Raw genomic sequence first — 19,575 nt, 5'->3', positions numbered from 1 at the left:
GCTGCTGTCTGCTGTGAACTCTTGAGAGTGACTTCGAAGGGCTGGCTCAGGCTTATATCCCGGAGGGTGATTGAAGCCTGGTGCTTGGTCCATTCAAGTCGGCTGATTGTTGTCTTGACCCCATGCTCTTCTGCAGGTACAAAGGTTGCCCCCTGCAGTAGGCCAGTGGTGTACCACCACATTCACCCCCTTCTTTAAAATTGACCCAGGTGGTGGTGGGAGGGGGAGTTTCCCCAACATGTACAATATTTACAAATTAAGATGGTTCGGCGGCCATCGGAATCTCTGCGACCGTTGCAGGACTGGCTCCTGGTCATTGGTTAGTGAGGATATGGGAGGGCTGGGGGCAGGGGCCGGAGCAGTTGGCGTGGTGCAGCGTGGAGAGGTGGCCAGGGTCGAGTTGTGTGCATCACATCAGATGTGCAGGGGGGTGGGTTCATCCTCTACGGTTGTAGCAAGTCCTTGGTGCCCAAAGAGGCCTTGAGTGGTCATTAGCTGTTCGGGGTCAGGGGTGTGTGTCAGGCTGGTGGGGTCCTGGGCTGGAGGATGCTGTGTTGTAGTGGGTGTTCCTGCTGGTGCTAGGTCCCTGGTTGAGACAGTGTCCTCCCTGCCGCTGCTGAACCTAACATAGGCCTAGTTGTGGTTTGCGTGTAGGAGGAATACCTCCTCGACCAGGGGTTTGGCATTCTGCGTCCACACGTGTCTACGGGGACGCGAGCCATGCCGGGAGGGACGTTCCCATTGCCGATCTCCTGGGGAATGAAAACAAGCATTTGTGAGGGGTCACATGGTGGTAGCCATGCACAGAAGTGGAGTGGCATGGAGTGCCTCTGGAAGAGTGTCCTGCCAGTACTCTATGGACCACCCTTTTGACTTAAGAGCCAAAAGAACTGCCTTCCAGATCACCCAGTTCTTGCGTTCCACCTGCCCATTACCTCTCGGGTTGTAATTAGTCATGTGACTAGTCGCAATGCCCCTTGATGTCAGGTACTGGCGTAGTTCCTCACTTATGAAGTTCGATCCCCAGTCGCTGTGGATAAATGCAGGGTAGTCAAACATGGTGAAAATCTGTGTCAATGCCCTGATGATGGTGGCTGTGGAGGGATGTTAAATGGGAAGCGAGAGTACTCGTCTATGACTGTGAGGAAATAGACTTTGCGATTCATGGACAGCAGGGGCCCCTTAAAATCCATGCTGAGGTGCTCGAAGGGCCGAGTGGCCTTCACGACATGAGCTTGGGGTGGGCGGAAAAAATCAGGAGCCTGAAAAATGAGGTTTGCATTCTGCGCAGACCCAGCATGCATCGGTCATGGTCTTGACAGCCCTGACGGTGTACGGGAGGTTCCGGGACTTGATGAAATGGTATAAGCAGGTGACGCCTAGGTGGCAGAGAGACTCGTACAATGCCTGCAGCTGGTCATCGTGGAGTGAAGCACAGGTCCGGGAGATGGCATCGGGGTAGATGTTAAACCCCAGGACGATACTGGATGTCATAGCTGTATTTTGCCAGCTCAACTCTCCAGCGCAAGATCTTGCCTCTGTGTCTGGTGTTGAACATGAACATGAATGGCACTGCCCGCTGGTCGGTGAGGAGTGTGAACCTCCTGTTGGCCAGTTAGTGGTGCCAGTGACAGACCGCTTCCACAATTGCCTGGGCCTCCTTTTCAATGGTGGAGTGCCCTAGCTTGGAGTCGTGGAGGGTCCTGGAAAAGAAGGTGACCGGGCGCCCCCTCCCCCCCCACCCCGGTTGAGGGTAGCGGTGAGGGCTACATCTGAGCATCGCTCTCCACCTGGAAGGGGGAGTCCTTGTCCACAGCATGCATCGTGGTGTCTGTGGTGGCCTGGGCCAGTGGGCAGACCTTGTCTAAGAAGTGAGGAACCAACTGAGAGTAATAAGGGAATAAGCCAAGGTACCTGTGGAGGGCTTTGAGCATGGTGGGGAGGAGCATTCTGAATCTTGGCCACGATGTACCCCAGGATGGCAAGGTGGGTGGTGCTGAACATGTACTTCTCTTTGTTGTACGTTAGGTTCAGCTCCTCGGCCGTCTGGAGAAATTTCTCCAGATTGGCATCGTGGTCCTGCTGGTTGTGGCTGCAGATGCTGACATTATCCAGGTTCGGGAAAGTCACCTTTAGCTTGTGCCGGTCTACCATTCTATCCATCTCCCACTGGAAAACAGAGACCCTAAACGGAACCCAGCAGAATTGATATGGGTGCTTGCCTGCCTCAAAGGCGGTATAGGGCTTGTCCCACGGGTGGATGGGGAGTTGGTGATAGGCCGACTTCAGGTCAATTGTGGAGAAGACCCGGTAACAGGCTATCTCGTTGACCATGACAGCTATCCTTGATAGGGGGTAGGCATCCAGCTGGGTGTACCGGTTGATGGTCTGGCTGTGATCTTCCGCCAGAAGCTGCTGCACCTCCGCCCTGATGAACTCTCTGTTGCGCAATAGCGCCTACTTCTGGCAGCTATCAGCTTGCAGTCTGGCATGAGATGTGAGAAGAGGACGGGAGGGGTGATGCCGCAGGTTGGAAGGTGCGCTGTGGAGCGTGAGTGGGGGTAGGGGCTCACCGAAGGCGAGAGTGATGCTCTGGAGATGGCACTGGAAGTCTAAGCCTAGGAGGACTGGGGCGCAGAATTTGGGCATGACCAGGAGCCTGAACCCAGTGTATGTCTCCACCCCCCCCACCCCCACCGCATAGTCAGATTGTCTGAGCAGCACCCGAGGGTATTGATGGTCCGGTCCTTGGCGGAAAAGGCGATAGAGAAGGTGGTGGGGTGGATTTTTAGCTTTAGTGACTGGGCCACGCTTGGATGAATGAAACTCTCGGTGCTGCCACTGTCGATTAGGCACCTTGTTACCTGTCCATTGATTTTAATGTCCATCATGGAGCACCCGAGGTTGTGAATAACGTTCCTGGTCAGGGTGGTGGCTCCTAGGACCATCTCGGGGTCCATGTTGTCATTTCCTGACAGTGGAGGTGAGGTGTGGTCATCAGTGTCTACTACAGACATCGTGAGAGGTGAGTGTCGACCAGTGGTGCTCTCCGTAGTCATGGGGTGCAGTGTGCGGTTGGCGGCATCCAGAGGCATGGGGTGTGTCGGTAGGGCGGCCTGGTCAGCACCTGTGTTGACCACGTCATCATTGCTGGAAGCCTGGAGAGGGCCTCGGTGACAGCGTCTGTGTTGCTCTTGCCCAAAATGGCGGTGCCACATGGGAGGGTAAAGCATGGCCAGCCTTCTTCTCCAGCTTCGCTCGATGCATCGGGGGAAGTGACGTTACTCCGCTGGCTGTCGGGGAGGGTGACGTCCTCACAGCCGGTGGAAGTGACGTCATTCAGTAGACCGGAAGTGGCATATTGTAGTCTTCGGTGGGCGGCTCTGGTGAGAATGAGAGCTGGGCTGGGCATATGGCGCACGGTGAGGCTGGAAGTTGGGTCGTGGCTGGGGAGGCTGGAAGTGACAATGGCGCCGCTTGGCAATTGCAAGTGGTGGGGGATGTGAAGGAGGGGGGAAGATCGTAGAGAGCCGCTGAGCTACCGGCTGGCTTTGAGAGGTATACCTTCATGAAGTGGCCTTTCTTGCCTAATCTTGAGCAATACTGGGATTTGGCCAGCCAGTTTTAGCACGATCAGCTTGATCCAGGGCCACAGTAGCTGATTGTGCTGACCACAAGGAGGCCTGAGGGAGACTAGAATCGAAGGCTGCAGTGTGCAGGGTTGCTTCCTCCAGGGTTCAAACTACTGCCACTGTTTTGGCCAGTGAGTAGATATTTTCTTCCACTAGCTTCTGCCTGGTGGCCCTCGCACATAGCCCTCAGACGTAGGCGTCCCTGATAAGTCTCTTGCTTAACCCGGGTTCAGCCAGACAAGGTCGGGCCAACTCATGCAGAGCTCCCAGGTAGGACTCGGCCGCCTACCCGGGTTGTTGGGCTCGGATACACAGGAGGTACCTTGCAAAGACCACGTTTGTGGGAGGTTTGTACATGGCCTCGATGGTGCTCATCACTTCGGAGTACCCGATGCAGTCTCCTAAGACGAGTCTCTTTCGATCGGAGTCCAGGATGTCTTTGACATAAGCCTTGATGATCACTTCAACCGTGTGCCTCCAGATCTCAAAGCATGTTTGTGCTTCTGGGTGGCGTGGGTCGATTTCGAGGCTCCCAGCGCTCAAGAACTTTTCCATAGCAGCTTGTAAAATTTTACGTCAAATAAATTGTAGTGCGCTCTCGGTCAGAAGCAAACACACAAAACCAAAAGACTGTACAACAGGCTTTATTCCACGTAAAACTCCACAGAGCCAGCTGTGAGAGTGTGCTGCTGTCTGCTGTGAACTCTGAGAGTGACTTCAAATGGGGCTCAGGCTTATATCCCGGAGGGTGATTGACACCCAACCTGATGGGACTTGGTCCATTCAGGTCGGCTGATTGACAGGTACAAAGGTTTCCCCTGCAGTAGGCCAGTGGTGTATCACCACAAGATGTTTTTCAGCCTCACATTTTGTTGTCTTCATTGTGGCAATCCAGGCAGAAATCCTTGTTTAAGGACTAATTTAGAATCAAGGACAAAGTGCTATCTTGTACATGTTGAAGGAACTGTGCACTGAAGCAATGGCTGACAGCTGTCATGTAACAATACACAGAGCTTGATTTCATATTTAATGAACTGGAAATTGCATAAGTGTGAGATGATGAGCATTCCTCTGTAAAAGATTCCAAAATGTGTTACATTTTTGGAATCATCATACAATCAAGCAGCTGATCTGGAAAGGCATTAAACCACACAACCCATTGAAGAATCTGATGGATGAGCCTGTGTCAGGCTACACCCTGCCCAAGAGCATGGCCAATCACTTCAATTCCACACCCCTTCCCACACAGACATGTCTGACCATGATCTTGTGTTATGCCAAATTGAAGCCACCTACAAATTGGAGGAATAACACCTTCTATTCCATCTTGCCAGTCTCCAACTAAATGGTATCATGTGTTCTTGTGCTGGAGAAAAAGGAAAATGTTAGATATAATTGAATTATTGGAGTTTAATTAATAATTTTTAACTTTAAAAAAAAAAGGAGTTGGAGGGTAGAAGTGGAGAGTTAATATTCAGATGGGAGGTTTGTGGCCAGTGGTGTGTTGCAGTAATCGGTGCTGGGTACACTGTTGTTTGTAACAATATTAATGATTTTGATAACAGTATAGTTAGTTATGACGCCAGAATTGGTGGTATAGCAGACAGTGAAGAAGATAAACTGAGATTACACAGGTTCGAGATGAACACTGGAGAATGAGACAAAGAATGCAAGATGGAATTTAACTTGGATAAGTTGCAAGGTTTAGCACTTTAGTCAATTAAACCAGGGCAGGATTTAGTGAATGGTAGAATGGTAGAGTGCTGTAGAACAGAGAGTCCAAGGATAAAAATCTATAGATCCATGAAAGTGGAGGCACAGGTGGACAAAGTGGTAAAGAAGGTATTTGGCACAGGGAAGTACAGGAGCTGAGACGTCAGGTCACAATGTGCAAGACCTTGTTGAGAGACTTGGAGTAATGTATGTATTTCTGTTCACCCAGCCACAGGAAACTGCCTTTAAGCTGGAAAAGGTGCAGAAAAGATTTGCAAAAATGTTTTCAGGTCTGGCATGCTTCAATTATAGGGAGATGTTGGGTAGGCTGGAACTTTTCTCCCTGATGCACAGGTGACTGAGGGGGTTAGAAGTTTATAAAATTATAAAGGGCTTAGATAAGTTAAATAGTGGTAGTTTTTTCCCCAGGGTAGGGGAATCTAAAACTAGAGATGATAGATAGTCAAAGGAGAAAGGTTTAAAAAAGACCTGAGGGGCTCTTTTTTCACACAGGGAGTGGTAGATATGTAGAGCGAGCTACCAGAAGTAGTAGTAGAGATGGGTACAATTGTAACATTTAAAAGACATTTTGACAGGTACACTTGCTTATACAGTATTATTACATTTCCATTTTTAAAAATGTTCCTCTAATTTTCATTGATTTTTCTCTGATATTTGTTTCCCTCAAGATTTTTTCTCTGATTGAATCTGGGACTGACATTCATGCAAGATATTTATTTCCCCTTTACCTTTCACTTGTTTCCATTAGCATTTGTGCTTTAAACTCTTATCCTGACTGTTCTTCAACTCTTGTTTCAGTTTATTAATTTCTTCTTTAGATTTCTGACCTTCCTCCCTCTGTTACCTCAGTTTACTAATTTTTTCATTTGTAACTTCTAGCTCTTATTATTGTTCAATTAATTGATTTACTTAATTTTTTTTGCACTTTTAACCTCACTGTATTCCTAGAGGATCCTTATCCTGAATTAATCTTCCTTCAGCAAAGTTCCTCCCCATTTCTTTAAAAAACTGCATCCAAAGTTACACCACTTCTGAGATAAGTATCCATGGTATAACACACCCTTGAATACAAATTCAAATAATTTAGGCCAGGAGTTGAGTTTGGGATGATTTTAAATCTTCACATATCAGGTCCATCCAGAGATGCCAAATGTTGCCAATTAAATGCAGAACATGACCATATGCAGCAGACAATAACTTTGCCCATTATTTATTGCCATTAGTTTAAACAACTCAAATGTTTCACTGTATGGTACAAATAAAAGTTATCAACTCTTTAATTACTTGATTCTTTTAGCTGGTGCCTCAACCTCCAAAACCCACTAATTATGTTAGATATTACCTGTTCCAGATGAATCTGGCTAAGGTCCGACGTGCCAATGTGTTGGAGTCAGAGACTCTCTGGAGTTGTCACTGTGAATCATTGCATGAGACACCTTTGTAAATGTTCTCAACATTGCTTAAATTTTATAGCTAACCATGGTCACAAGTTGACTCCTTTTTCCATGTATGTATTTGTTTCCTACACTTTGCAAATTCCTGCTGGTCTCATAATCATTTTAACCAGCTGGTCTGCCATTATTTCAGGATCAGGGATGATAGGAGGAAACAATCACAGCACTGCAAAGCTGTTATTTGGAACATTATTGCAGCTACATTCCCACACTGACACAAACCACATGTTCAAATGTCTGCATGACCAGACCTCACATTGTACCTTCAGCTTCATGCTGACCAAACCACCTATTCATTGTTTCCTAATCTTCGACTTAACTCTTTCTTCTTTTGTCAATTATCTGCAATAGATTTGGGGGAAATATGGGCCAAAACCAGGTAAATGGAATTAGCTTGGGTGAACAACTTGACCAACGTGGACAAGTTAGGTCAAGGGCTTATTACAATACTGTAAAACTCTATGGCTCGATAAAAGTGTTTAACTTTGTGTTATCAGTCATTTGACCTTTTGATCGAAAGACCACAGTCAGTTTGGGTTGATAGTAAACCCTTAAGTCCCATCATGCTGAACATTGGTGCACTTCAGGGCTGTGTGCTCAGCCCACTACTGTTCACATTTCTCCTCCCGACTGCACTACCAGATTCAGTTCTCACAGAATCATCAGGTTTATAGAGAGGAGGTTGGCCGGCTTGTAAAATGGCACAAGAATAAAAACCTGAGACAAGACATAGAAGATGACTGAGGACTTCAAGAAGATGAAGCTCAACCATTTTCCATTAAACAATGATGGTTTAATTGTAGAGAGAGTTGAGAACACAAAGTTCCTTGATGTGCATTTAAAGGACAACCTATCCTGGACCCACAATGCCTCCTCATAGTCAGGAAGGTGGAACAGCAGTTACACTTCCTAAGGAAGTTGTGGAGGGCAAGGCTACCGGCCCCCATCTTGACAAACCTCTACAGGAGCGCAATTGAGATGGTCCTGTCTGGCTGCATCATTAATAGGTGAAAAACATCGGACTGGAAGTCAATACAGAGGATCATCAAAATGGCCAAGAAGGTCACTAGGGTCTCCCTTACCCCTATTTACCAGGAGCATTGCTTAAAAAGGCCTCAATAAATTATTGAAGACCCTTTCCATCCTGCTCACAGAATTTTTCACTCACTACAATCAGGAAGGAGGTGTGGAAACATCAAAATTAGGACCCCTGGACTGGGAAATAGCTTCTTCCCACAGACTCTGAGATTAATGACAGTATCCTGTAGCTGAGTAAATCATGCCAAAATATTTGTACCTTTATTTTAAATCAATATCTTCATTTCTCTTGAATGTGGTGCAAGAATAACAAACTGAGAGTCAATGTGGACAGGGCAAAGGATATGATTGTGGACCAGGATGACCAGGGAAGACTACGCCTCACTACACATTAATAACTCGATAGTGGAGAGCACAAGGTTCCTTTGAGTCCACTCAAGAAGTGATCTATCCTGGAAACAGAATATCTCCTCACTTGTCAGGAAGGCAATAGTGACTACACTTCCTGAGAAAACTAAGGCAGGCAAGAACTCCAGTCATCATCCTGTCAACTAACATTTCTATCGAGAGCATCCTAATTGGCTGCATCACAGTGTGGTATGTCGCTGTAGGGCAGGGGTGTCAAACTCAAATTTACGAAGGGCCAAAATTAAAAACTTGGACTAAGTCGAGGGCCGAACTAAATATTTATTGAAAATTTTCAACAACAATTGCATGTTTTCTCTTCTTTCAACATTTTATTAAAATAAATGTTTAATAATAGTTTTGGATAAACTCTTTCCAGAAGCATTAACAAATGAGAAATAAAATATTCAATAAATAATATTTCTCTGTAGAGGATTTGTCAAATGTTGCTAGTGTGCTGTCGAATAGTAAAATCTGAGGGCTATTGAGAATGTGGGAGAATAACATGATTCCTGAAACAATCAAATGGGTGACTGATTGTGGGCATGAACTCTAGCAGGGTTATTTGCCATGCCCTTTTTCCATTGGTACAGATATCCTTTGATTTACACACTTTTCAAGTTTTATGCCTAATCAGCTTGTATCCAGGTGCAGGACCATTTTTAACCAGGAATATATTTATCACTGTGACATGAAACTATTGGAAGATCGTTTTATCCTGAGATTAAAGTTCATAATACTTACTCAGGCCTGTGTGTGGGAGGGCGGGTTTTGCGGGCGATCGGGTTGGACAACGACAGTGCAGGGGCATCGGCTCTCGCTGCAGGACGGCATCTCGGCGGATCAGCAGCCCCGTCACCGTGAGTCGCGGATCGGCCTGCGGCAGGAAGGGGGAGTGGGCAACGATCCTGGAGAGGTCAGGCCCGAGGCCTCCGGTTCCGGGCGCTGGGAAGCGGCCTTGGCTTCCCCTGACACCGGCCAGGCCCCAAAACCAGAGTCCACGGTGAGACCCTGCAACGTAAACAGAGGAGGTGGGGGCGATTAGCAGGCTGACGCCAATGCATTCTGGGATTTGTTGTATTACTGTGCATGCGCTATACTGGCGCGGAGGCCAGCAGGCCACCTCTAATACATTTTTGAAATGATCTTGCGGGCCAAATATAATTATATCGCGGGCCAGAGTTTGACATGTGTGCCCTATGCCATCGGAACTCTGTAATTAGTAAGGGATTGCTTAAGGTGGGATGTGAGTGGGAAGGAAAGGGTGAGAATCACTGCTCTAGACCTAATTGTTATTGAAATATTTTGCTTGAGAAAAATTGTCATTGGCCCATTTCCTTTAGCGTTCTGAAACCGTGCACATGACGAGTCAATGAGGGATGATTAAAGCAGTGGTCTTCAATCTTTTTCTTCCCACCCACAGACCACCTTAAGCAATCCCTTACTAATCTCAGAGCACCAATGGCACAGGGACGCGAGTGGAAAGAAAAAGGTTGAGAACTGTTGTATTGTGGTAACTCCACATCTGATTAGGTTAATTGATAGGCAAATGGTCAGAGAAGGACCCCCCCCCCCACCCCAAGAAAGGCTTAAATCACAGGAACAAAATAAGCTTCCGTCTCACTGCTCCCAATCTTACACACAGTCCTGATGTGGAATGTGGGGTCGCAGCTCCACGATCACCCGAGTTCAGGTGCTGTCTGTGTGGAGTTTGTACGCTCTCCCCTTGTCTTGGACCAACAGGTCGGTCGCCTGACGAAGGCACCTGAAACCCCTGTTGAAACGCCGGCATCCGGGGCGGTGGAGGAATTGGCTGAGAAGAGCGCGGTGCTCCCACCCCCCTCCCATGGTTGGAGAGGGATTAAACTGCGACCACATGGCGCCGGGCTCGTCTCCAACAGAAGGAGCAGGAAGCAGGGTCCGCCGCGCACGGAGCGAGGGGGAAGGCATCGCTAACGAGACGTTCGGTCCGGCGTCGCCGCTGAAGCACAGACCCAGCGAGGATGGTCTCCAACTCCAGCCGCGTCTGTGTGTCCGGGAGCCGGGCGAGACTCTGAGATCCCTCCACACCTCCGGCGTCTTCATTTTCACCTTCAGTGTGCATGCGCTATACTGGCGCGGCGGCCAGCAGGCCAACTCTAATATATATTTAATATGATCTTGCGGGCCAAATATAATTATATTGCGGGCCAAATTTGGCCCGCGGACCAGAGTTTGACATGTGTGCTGTAGCATGTCAGATCGGAGTTCAATCCACAGGACCATTAGAGCAACACTGGGGTCACCTTCCTTCCATTGATGTGATTTACTGGGATCATTGTCTAAAGAGGACTTGCAAATCTCTGAGGACTCCTACCTCTGAGGTCTTCTAGCTACTCGCATCAGGAAAGAGATACAGAAGTATCAGAGACAGAACATCCAGGTTGAGAAACAGCTTCTTCTCACAGGCAGTGAGAATGCTAAATGACTGATGAACTGCTCATACTATGCTATTTATTTAACAATAATTACTTATTTTTAACTCTGCATGTCAAACTGCATGAGTTTTTCAAGCTTTGTTGGGACCAAGGAAAACTGCCTCAGGACCTTCGTGATACCACCATCATCACCCTGTACAAAAACAAAGGCGAGAAATCAGACTGCTCAAACTACAGGGGAATCACGCTGCTCTCCATTGCAGGCAAAATCTTCGCTAGGATTCTCCTAAATAGAATAATACCTAATGTCGCCGAGAATATTCTCCCAGAATCACAGTGCGGCTTTCGCGCAAACAAAGGAACTACTGACATGGTCTTTGCCCTCAGACAGCTCCAAGAAAAGTGCAGAGAACAAAACAAAGGACTCTACATCACCTTTGCTGACCTCACCAAAGCCTTTGACACCGTGAGCAGGAAATGGCTTTGGCAAATACTAGAGCGCATTGGATGCCCCCCAAAGTTCCTCAACATGGTTATCCAACTGCACGAAAACCAACAAGGTCGGGTCAGATACAGCAATGAGCTCTCTGAACCCTTCTCCATTAACAATGGCGTGAAGCAAGGATGTGTTCTTGCACTAACCCTCTTTTCAATCTTCTTCAGCATGATGCTGAACCAAGCCATGAAAGACCTCAACAATGAAGACGCTGTTTACATCCGGTACCACATGGATGGCAGTCTCTTCAATCTGAGGCGCCTGCAAGCTCACACCAAGACACAAGAGAAACTTGTCCGTGAACTACTCTTTGCAGACGATGCCGCTTTAGTTGCCCATTCAGAGCCAGCTCTTCAGCGCTTGACATCCTGTTTTGCGGAAACTGCCAAAATGTTTGGCCTGGAAGTCAGCCTGAAGAAAACTGAGGTCCTCCATCAGCCAGCTCCCCACCATGACTACCAGCCCCCCCACATCTCCGTCGGGCACACAAAACTCAAAATGGTCAACCAGTTTACCTATCTCGGCTGCACCATTTCATCAGATGCAAGGATCGACAACGAGATAGACAACAGACTCGCCAAGGCAAATAGCGCCTTTGGAAGACTACACAAAAGAGTCTGGAAAAACAACCAACTGAAAAACCTCACAAAGATAAGCGTATACAGAGCCATTGTCATACCCACACTCCTGTTCGGCTCCGAATCATGGGTCCTCTTACCGGCATCACCTATGGCTCCTAGAACGCTTCCACCAGCGTTGTCTCCGCTCCATCCTCAACATTCATTGGAGCGCTTTCATCTCTAATGTCGAAGTACTCGAGATGGCAGAGGTCGACAGCATTGAGTCCACGCTGCTGAAGATCCAGCTGCGCTGGGTGGGTCACGTCTCCAGAATGGAGGACCATCGCCTTCCCATGATCGTGTTATATGGCGAGCTCTCCACTGGCCACCGTGACAGAGGTGCACCAAAGAAAAGGTACAAGGACTGCCTAAAGAAATCTCTTGGTGCCTGCCCCATTGACCACCGCCAGTGGGCTGATATCGCCTCAAACCGTGCATCTTGGCGCCTCACAGTTCGGCGGGCAGCAACCTCCTTTGAAGAAGACCGCAGAGCCCACCTCACTGACAAAAGGCAAAGGAGGAAAAACCCAACACCCAACCCCAACCCACCAATTTTCCCCTGCAACCGCTGCAACCGTGTCTGCCTGTCCCGCATCAGACTTGTCAGCCACAAACGAGCCTGCAGCTGACGTGGACATTTACCCCCTCCATAAATCTTCGTCCGCGAAGCCAAGCCAAAGAAAGAAGAAATCTTCGTCCGCGAAGCCAAGCCAAAGAATTACTTATTTTAATCTACATATATATGTGCATATGTATTGTTTGTCTGTAGGTGTGTTGCTTCTATATATGTGTGTTCAATGTTTTGCACTGAGCACCAGTGATTCTGTTTTGTCGGGTTGCACTTATACAATCAGATGATAAATAAACTTGAACTTGACCAGGCTGCCTTTTGTTGTGTGAGTTGACAGTGGTGGGCGGGGGGGGGGGGGGGGGGGGGGTGGAATCTGCAATATGAAAATACAGAGTCATGGAATCATACAACATGGAAACAGATCTTCTGGCTCACCACATCTGCCTTGGCAATCAAGCAATGATTTACTTTAATTCACCTCATCTTCCCAATCACTCTCCCCAGATTCTAGCACACACCTGCACGGAAGGGACAATTTACCATTTCAAATGTGAATACTCTGCAAAATGCTGTAAATACTGAGAAGGGCTGGCTATATCTTTGGAGAGAAAAAGGAAGTTAACCTTTCAGGTCAATGGCCTTTCATCAGAATACAGTAAAGCCAGAAATAAAACATGTTTTAAGGTGTCAAAAAGGGTATATCTGTGAAGGGGAATGTGATTCTCCCCAATTCCCATTTATTTCACGTTATTCTAAACTTAAATCTAAATCACTTCTTTGGTTTATCAGGATAAGATACAACATTTCACAGATTTGATTTGTATGGCATTCTGCCTGTGCCCTGTCCTCTATATATCTCCTGTAGCGGGGTTCACACTGGATCAGAACATCTGCAGAAACAGACAAAACCTCAGAAAAACTGTGAAAGGATGTCAGGTACCTGCTGTTCCTCAGCAGCATGCCAATTCATCTCATCCAGATTTTAAAATAGGTTTTATTTATTTAAATTAAACACCAAATTAAACATAATTGTGCCTGGAATCTGCATCTTAATTAAATAAAAATCCAAAACCACTGCAGAGTCATTTGGGAAAGTTGATGGAAAAAATGATCTGGTTATTGAAGGAAGTGGTGGTCCGGCATTTGGTGCAGCAGCTATTCAAACCTACTCACCATATCCTCTGTTAATCAAGAAAGTCTGCAGATGCTGGGGTTGAGTTCAATGCACCCTTGGGAAGTAAAGGGTCTGCAATGTTTTCCAGACCCTTTACTTCCCATTCATGCTGCATGGCCTGCTGAGTTTCTCCAGCACATTTGTGAATTGTATAGTGTATAATGGTAGGGGACCATGACAAGCTTACTAGAATAAAATCAGAGTTTAATTATATGTTCCTCACCTCCAGACCACAATCAGTGAAGATTGGTAAGAACTTCTCTACAATCTCCATCAGACCCAGAGCACTACAGGGCTGTGTTCTTAACCCCCTGCTCTACTTACTTTACATTTATGACTGTGGTAGCTCAGTACAACAATAACACCATGTACAAATTTGCCGATGATGCTACAGTAGTGGGTTGTATAAAAGAAAGGGATGGGTCAGCATAAAGGATGGAGATCGAAAACTTGGTTGAATGGTGCAACAACAACAACCTTGCACTCATGTCACCAAAGCAAAGGACTGGACTTCAGGAAAGGAAAGCCAGAGGTTTACAATCCGGTGATCACTGGGAGATCAGAGGTAGAGAGGGTGAGGACATTTAGGTTGTTGGGAGTCACTATTTCAGAGGATATTTCCTGGACCGACACACCAATGACATCATGAAGAGACCACATCAGCACCTCTACTTCCTCAGGAATTTGTGGAGATTTGGTGTGACAACAGAAACCTTGGCAAACATTTACAGATGTGCGGTGGAAAGTGTACTGACTGGCTGCATCACTGTCTGGTATGGGAACACCAATACCCCTGAGCGTAAAGCCCTACAAAATTTAGTGGACACAGCCCAGGACATGACAATTTTCAGACAGTATTGTGTAAGATTGAAGCTATTTTAAATAGTCGTCCAATAATTAAAGTTTCTATCGATTTGAATGACATCGAGGCACTTACACTGAATCATCTTTTACTTCTCAAATCTAACTCTTTAATGCCTTCGGGTCAATTTCAGAAAGAAGATATTTATGCAAGATGCAGGTGGAGACAAGTGCAGTTTATTGCGGAATTATTTTGGAAAAGATGGGTTAAAGAATATCTTTTATTATTACAAGAAAGACAAAAATGGACTAAAGCAATTTTGTATGCGGAGACATTGTAATTATTATGGATGATTCTTCACCAAGAAATTCTTGACTGTTGGGAAGAATCATGGAAACAGTTCTAGACAAAGAAAAGTTTCGTTCAGCAAGTGCGGATTAAAACCAAGACTGGTTACTTAAATTGACCTATTTCTAAAATCTGTCTTTTACAAGAAGAAGAAAGTTTTGATTTTTAATTTGATACTTATAATATTTACTTTTGTATCTGTAATAGTAATTATTATGTATTAGTCATTAATGTCTATTATAATAATTAGGGGCCAGAATGTAGAGGTAAAAACGAGTTTATGATTTATGGTTGTTTTATGACTTTTCCTTTAAGGATTAATTGTTTTTGTAGAGTTACCATAGTTACTATGATGTCATAGGTCATAATCTCTGAGTGGACCGGGAGTTCTCTTCTCATTCTTGGAATGACCATGGAAGAGAAATGAGCTCTCGAGAAACTTTTCTTTGAATTTATCATTATTATTCATTTATTATCTTTTTAATTTGTTTATATTTGTTTGAAGTTGAGTATCATTATCATTTACAATATGCTTTATTTTACTCATCGTTATGAAGTCCGAAGCTATGAAAATATTTATTTGTTTTTATCAACGGAAAATTAAAACTATTTACAGCTGCAATTACGGAGTTTTATTTATTTGGATGAATAAGATACAATTCGAAATATTGAGGCTTACTGCTCTTGGAAGGTGACATTACATACAAGTAAAACCCTCCCCACTATTGAGTACATTTGCAGGGAACGCTGCCATCAGAGGGCAGCAGTGATCATCAAAGACTCATACCACCCAGCACATGCTCTGTTCTCACTGCTACCATCAGGAAAGAGGTGTGGATGCACCATCATGTTCAGGAACAGCTGCTACCCCTCCACCATCAGACTCTTTAATGACAAACTCAGTCAGGGACTCATCTAAGAAGTCTGACTTGTGCACTTTATTGATTTTATTTGTTCTCCCTGTATTGCAGAGTCCGTTTATTTACATTGGTCATCTGTTGAGTTTTTTTTAATTGTTTACCTGTTTACACTGTGTATAATTTATTTTTGCACTACCAATTAGTGATAATTCTGCCACGCCAGCAAGAAAAAGGAATCTCAGGGTTGTATGTGATATCATGTATGTACCTGACAATAAATCTGAAATATTTTATCTATTTTTAGTTGTAAGTATTAAGAAAAGATTTTCCTCTCTTTTTATTGAGGTTTACTGGTTTCGGCTATTTGGTCGTTGTGCAACAGGATCCATTCTTAAAGTTAGACTGATGGATTTCCATCTTCAGGGTACAGGACAAGAGGTACATAAACATAATCAAGCCATATGCCATGGATGATCATGTCCAATATCTAGAGTTGTACAGTTCTCACACGTTTTTGCCTATGGAATTATCCTTTTTAATGTTCAATATTTGCCTGCCAATTGGATAAAGTCTTGAGAAAAACATTTTTCTTCTGACAATAGGTGCCAGCCTCTGAAGAGTATTTACTGGAGGTAAAAGGCCTTGAACCAAATGAAAAGTACATTTTTGCTTTTGCTGCGTACTCAAAAGAGGGAAACATCATTGGAAAAGGAATCGGAGAGACCACAAAGCCAATTCTGGCATATCATCCACTTTCCATTCTGACAACATGGACGTTCCTTTGTCAGGTACAACTGGTCGAATATGGATGACTTCCTTTTGTGCAGCAGTTGTAGTTATGAACGAATGACAGCAACATGGCACCACCCTTCAAGTTCAAGTTTATTCTCACAGGTTTTGTGAGCTTTCTCCACTGTCCCCCATATATTTATTACTATTACATATATTTGGGGTGGAGCAGGTGAATTATAAAATGTCCTGTCGATCACTATCAACCATTTTGGACCATTGCTCAAAGTCAAAATAATGTGCAAAATATACTTCAATAGATATTAAGCCTGAGCACGGAATCAAACTGTTCGGCCCAGCATACCAATGTTGACCATTGAGTTCTTTCTTTTTTCTTCGGTTTGGCTTCGCGGACGAAGATTTATGGAGGGGGTAAATGTCCACGTCTGCTGCAGGCTCGTTGGTGACTGACAAGTCCGATGCGGGACAGGCAGGCACGGTTGCAGCGGTTGCAAGGGAAAATTGGTGGGTTGGGGTTGGGTGTTGGGTTTTTCCTCTTTTGTCTTTTGTCAGTGAGGTGCCATTTACCAGTATTTGGTCCATAGCCTTTTGTGTCTTGGTCATTCAAATTCTTGTCTAGATACTTCCTCGATGTTGTGAGAGTACCTGCACAACCACTCACTGAAGCATTCCAGATTCCAACCATGGATTATAAAATTCCTCCTCAGATCCCTTCTGAACCTCTTTCCTCCATCTTTTATCTCACATCTGCCAAAGGGGAAAGGCTTCCTATTGTGTATCTGATCTTTGTCCTTCCTAATTTTGTACTCTGTTTTCAGTAAAAATTTCAAACATTGCTCAAAAGTTCACCTGCTTGATATAAGTAAGCCACAAACAATTCATTGATTCTATTTTTATATTGTTCATAAGGATATAACCATACAATTTTGAGATTTTTTCTCAGAAGATATTACGTCTTGGTATTCTTTTTGTTTAGACTGCATATCAATTTGGATATTATCCAGTGGCAAAGGTAGCTTTCTCAGTTCTGTGGGATCACTTTGTCTCAGATGAATCCCCACCTCCTCCAGATACATGGTGCATCTCCAACAAAACTGAATGGTACATCACTCAGAAAAGGTACATTATTCATTATTTCATCCTCTTATCTTGTTCAGCTCAAGGTAAATTTTAATGCCATTAGTATTCTTGGGAAGCATTGTTTTGCTATCTAATCCAAAAATTTAAGCAGATTTCAATCCAAATAAATGTAGCGGATTCTGGATAGCTGCTTAAAAATATTATATCACTGCTTGATAACACCATCAGTCTTCATATCATCTGCAAATTTTCTAACACGATAGAAAGCATTCCCTTCACCATCCCCCTCTGCTTCCTGTTTCCCACCCAAGTTTGCTTCAGTTTGCTAACTTACCTTGTATCCCATGGAGCTTTTGCACAGCCTGCCCTATAGGAACCTGCTAGTGTATACAGTAAAGTGTTCAGATCCTATGCTCTAGATCATGATCTCTATTCCCAGAGAACTATTCAGGAGTCAAGATTTCTTTATTGTCATGTAAAGCAGACAAAGAGTTGCCTTTAGTGTTGTTCAGTACCTCTTACATTAAGAGAGAAAGAGATGCAAAGCAGAGTCCCTTCAGAGACACTGAGTGCCCGTGGATTTTCCTCCAGTATCTTAACAACCTCTGCAGCCACACAAACTCCTTTTTGATTCATCGGCAACCCGAGCTCCATATCCAAACATCCGACACAATCAGGAAGGCTTCAGTGTCCAAGGCCCTTTGGGAGCCCTTCTTGTCCTCCGCAGCTCTGATACCTGGTTCCCACGAACCAGTCTCCAGCTGCCTGTGTGGGCCCCCCAACAGCAAGTCGCCTGCAGCCTGAGTGGGTCCCTCAGCATTCTCTATAGGGTTGTCTCCTTTGCTTCTCCTTCTCAACGGAGGGTGTTCTTCCCATTTCTGGTGCCATGTGCCAGTCCACTGCAGCCCTTGCAGCTGCTGCTGAGCCCAGTCGTCACCCTCTTGGGCACAGACTTCAATGGCTGCGGGATTTCACCTACCATCAGCTCCTTTAATAGGCTATTTAAAGCCTCTGCAGAGCCGCCGGCATTAGGGCCGGGTTGTGTGTCTCTACTCTCCTGGGTCTGCACCAGCAGAAGCTTCACCATTTTTTTTGCATCTTTTTTTGATTTTGACAAAAATGCTGCAAGGTGAGACATGATGACTTTAGTATCATGCTCACATTGCTTAACATTTTTGCAAGTCACAAAAATCCAGATTAATTAGCAAGGTAGATGTGCAGAGGATAGTTCCTCTTGTGGGAGAACCAAGTACTTCAAGTCACTGTGCACAAGTAAGGGGACACTCATTTAAAACAGATTTGTTCTCAGAGAGTTGTGAATTTACAGAACACCCTTCCTCAAAGGGCAGTGGAAGTGCAGACTGGGAGTACATTTCAGGCAGAGGGTCGTCCTTTCACCATTGAATGGTGAACAGGACTAATCCTGCTCCCAACTCATGTGTAATTCAAATGTGTTGAAGTTTCTCATAGTTAACATTAAGAAAATGAAAATATGATTATTCTGAATCATTGACTGGCTGTAATAACCATACCCATGCATTTTGTTTATAGATTAAACAATATTGCCGTATCTCTTGCATCTCCCATCCTTCTACGAAATTTTCTGGCAAGTTTCTTCATTGAATCTGACATTAATTGCAAAGAAGGAGCTTCTTTTTGTGACTCTGTCTGTGATAATGGGCCACTCTACAAAGGACAAGTAAGTACAGTGGAGTAATAGTAGAGAACTGGAAATTGTGCAATAGATATCACTTTCAAACAATATATATCCTGTAAACCTCCCCCTTTCTCTAAATTTCTTCCCCTCCCCACATACCTCTCTATTCACCTCTTACACCTTCTGTCCTATCACCCCTGGGTTCTTTTCCAGCTCCTTTCTTCCTTTGTTTTTATATCACTGCCTTCCCTCTAGTCTTGATAAAGGGTTCAGACTTGAAAGTTTGACTGATCTGAGTTCTTCCAGAATTTTCTGTCTGCATCATATAATGTTTTACTGTTAATTTAATTATAGCTGTGTAGTCTTCACTGAAAAAGCTGATCTTCTTCACATGAGGGAAAATTAGAATGGAGTTGAGAAGTTAAAATGGCATTAGTTTTCCAGTGACTTTACCCAAATATAGATAGGGAGCTGCTGGAGGAACTCAGAGGATCAGAAGATTGTAAGAGATAGGAGTAGAATTAGACTGTTTGCTCA

General features: G+C 45.0%; 1 protein-coding gene across 1 annotated transcript in view; it reads left to right on the top strand.

Annotated features, from left to right (window-relative positions):
* cfap54 (cilia and flagella associated protein 54) overlaps nucleotides 1-19,575 on the top strand; it is a 1,315,566-nt gene that overhangs the window by 906,973 nt on the left and 389,018 nt on the right. The window contains exons 22-25 of the mRNA XM_069909968.1: nucleotides 15,897-15,989; nucleotides 16,154-16,339; nucleotides 17,278-17,420; nucleotides 18,933-19,080. Of these exons, the coding sequence (XP_069766069.1) occupies nucleotides 15,897-15,989; nucleotides 16,154-16,339; nucleotides 17,278-17,420; nucleotides 18,933-19,080 (570 nt within the window). The remainder of the gene's footprint in view (nucleotides 1-15,896; nucleotides 15,990-16,153; nucleotides 16,340-17,277; nucleotides 17,421-18,932; nucleotides 19,081-19,575) is intronic.

Source organism: Narcine bancroftii, chromosome 13, assembly GCF_036971445.1.
Source record: "Narcine bancroftii isolate sNarBan1 chromosome 13, sNarBan1.hap1, whole genome shotgun sequence".
Taxonomy (NCBI): domain Eukaryota; kingdom Metazoa; phylum Chordata; class Chondrichthyes; order Torpediniformes; family Narcinidae; genus Narcine; species Narcine bancroftii.
The sequence above is the reverse complement of the archived record's forward strand: the minus strand, read 5'-3'. Positions and strand labels throughout refer to the sequence as shown.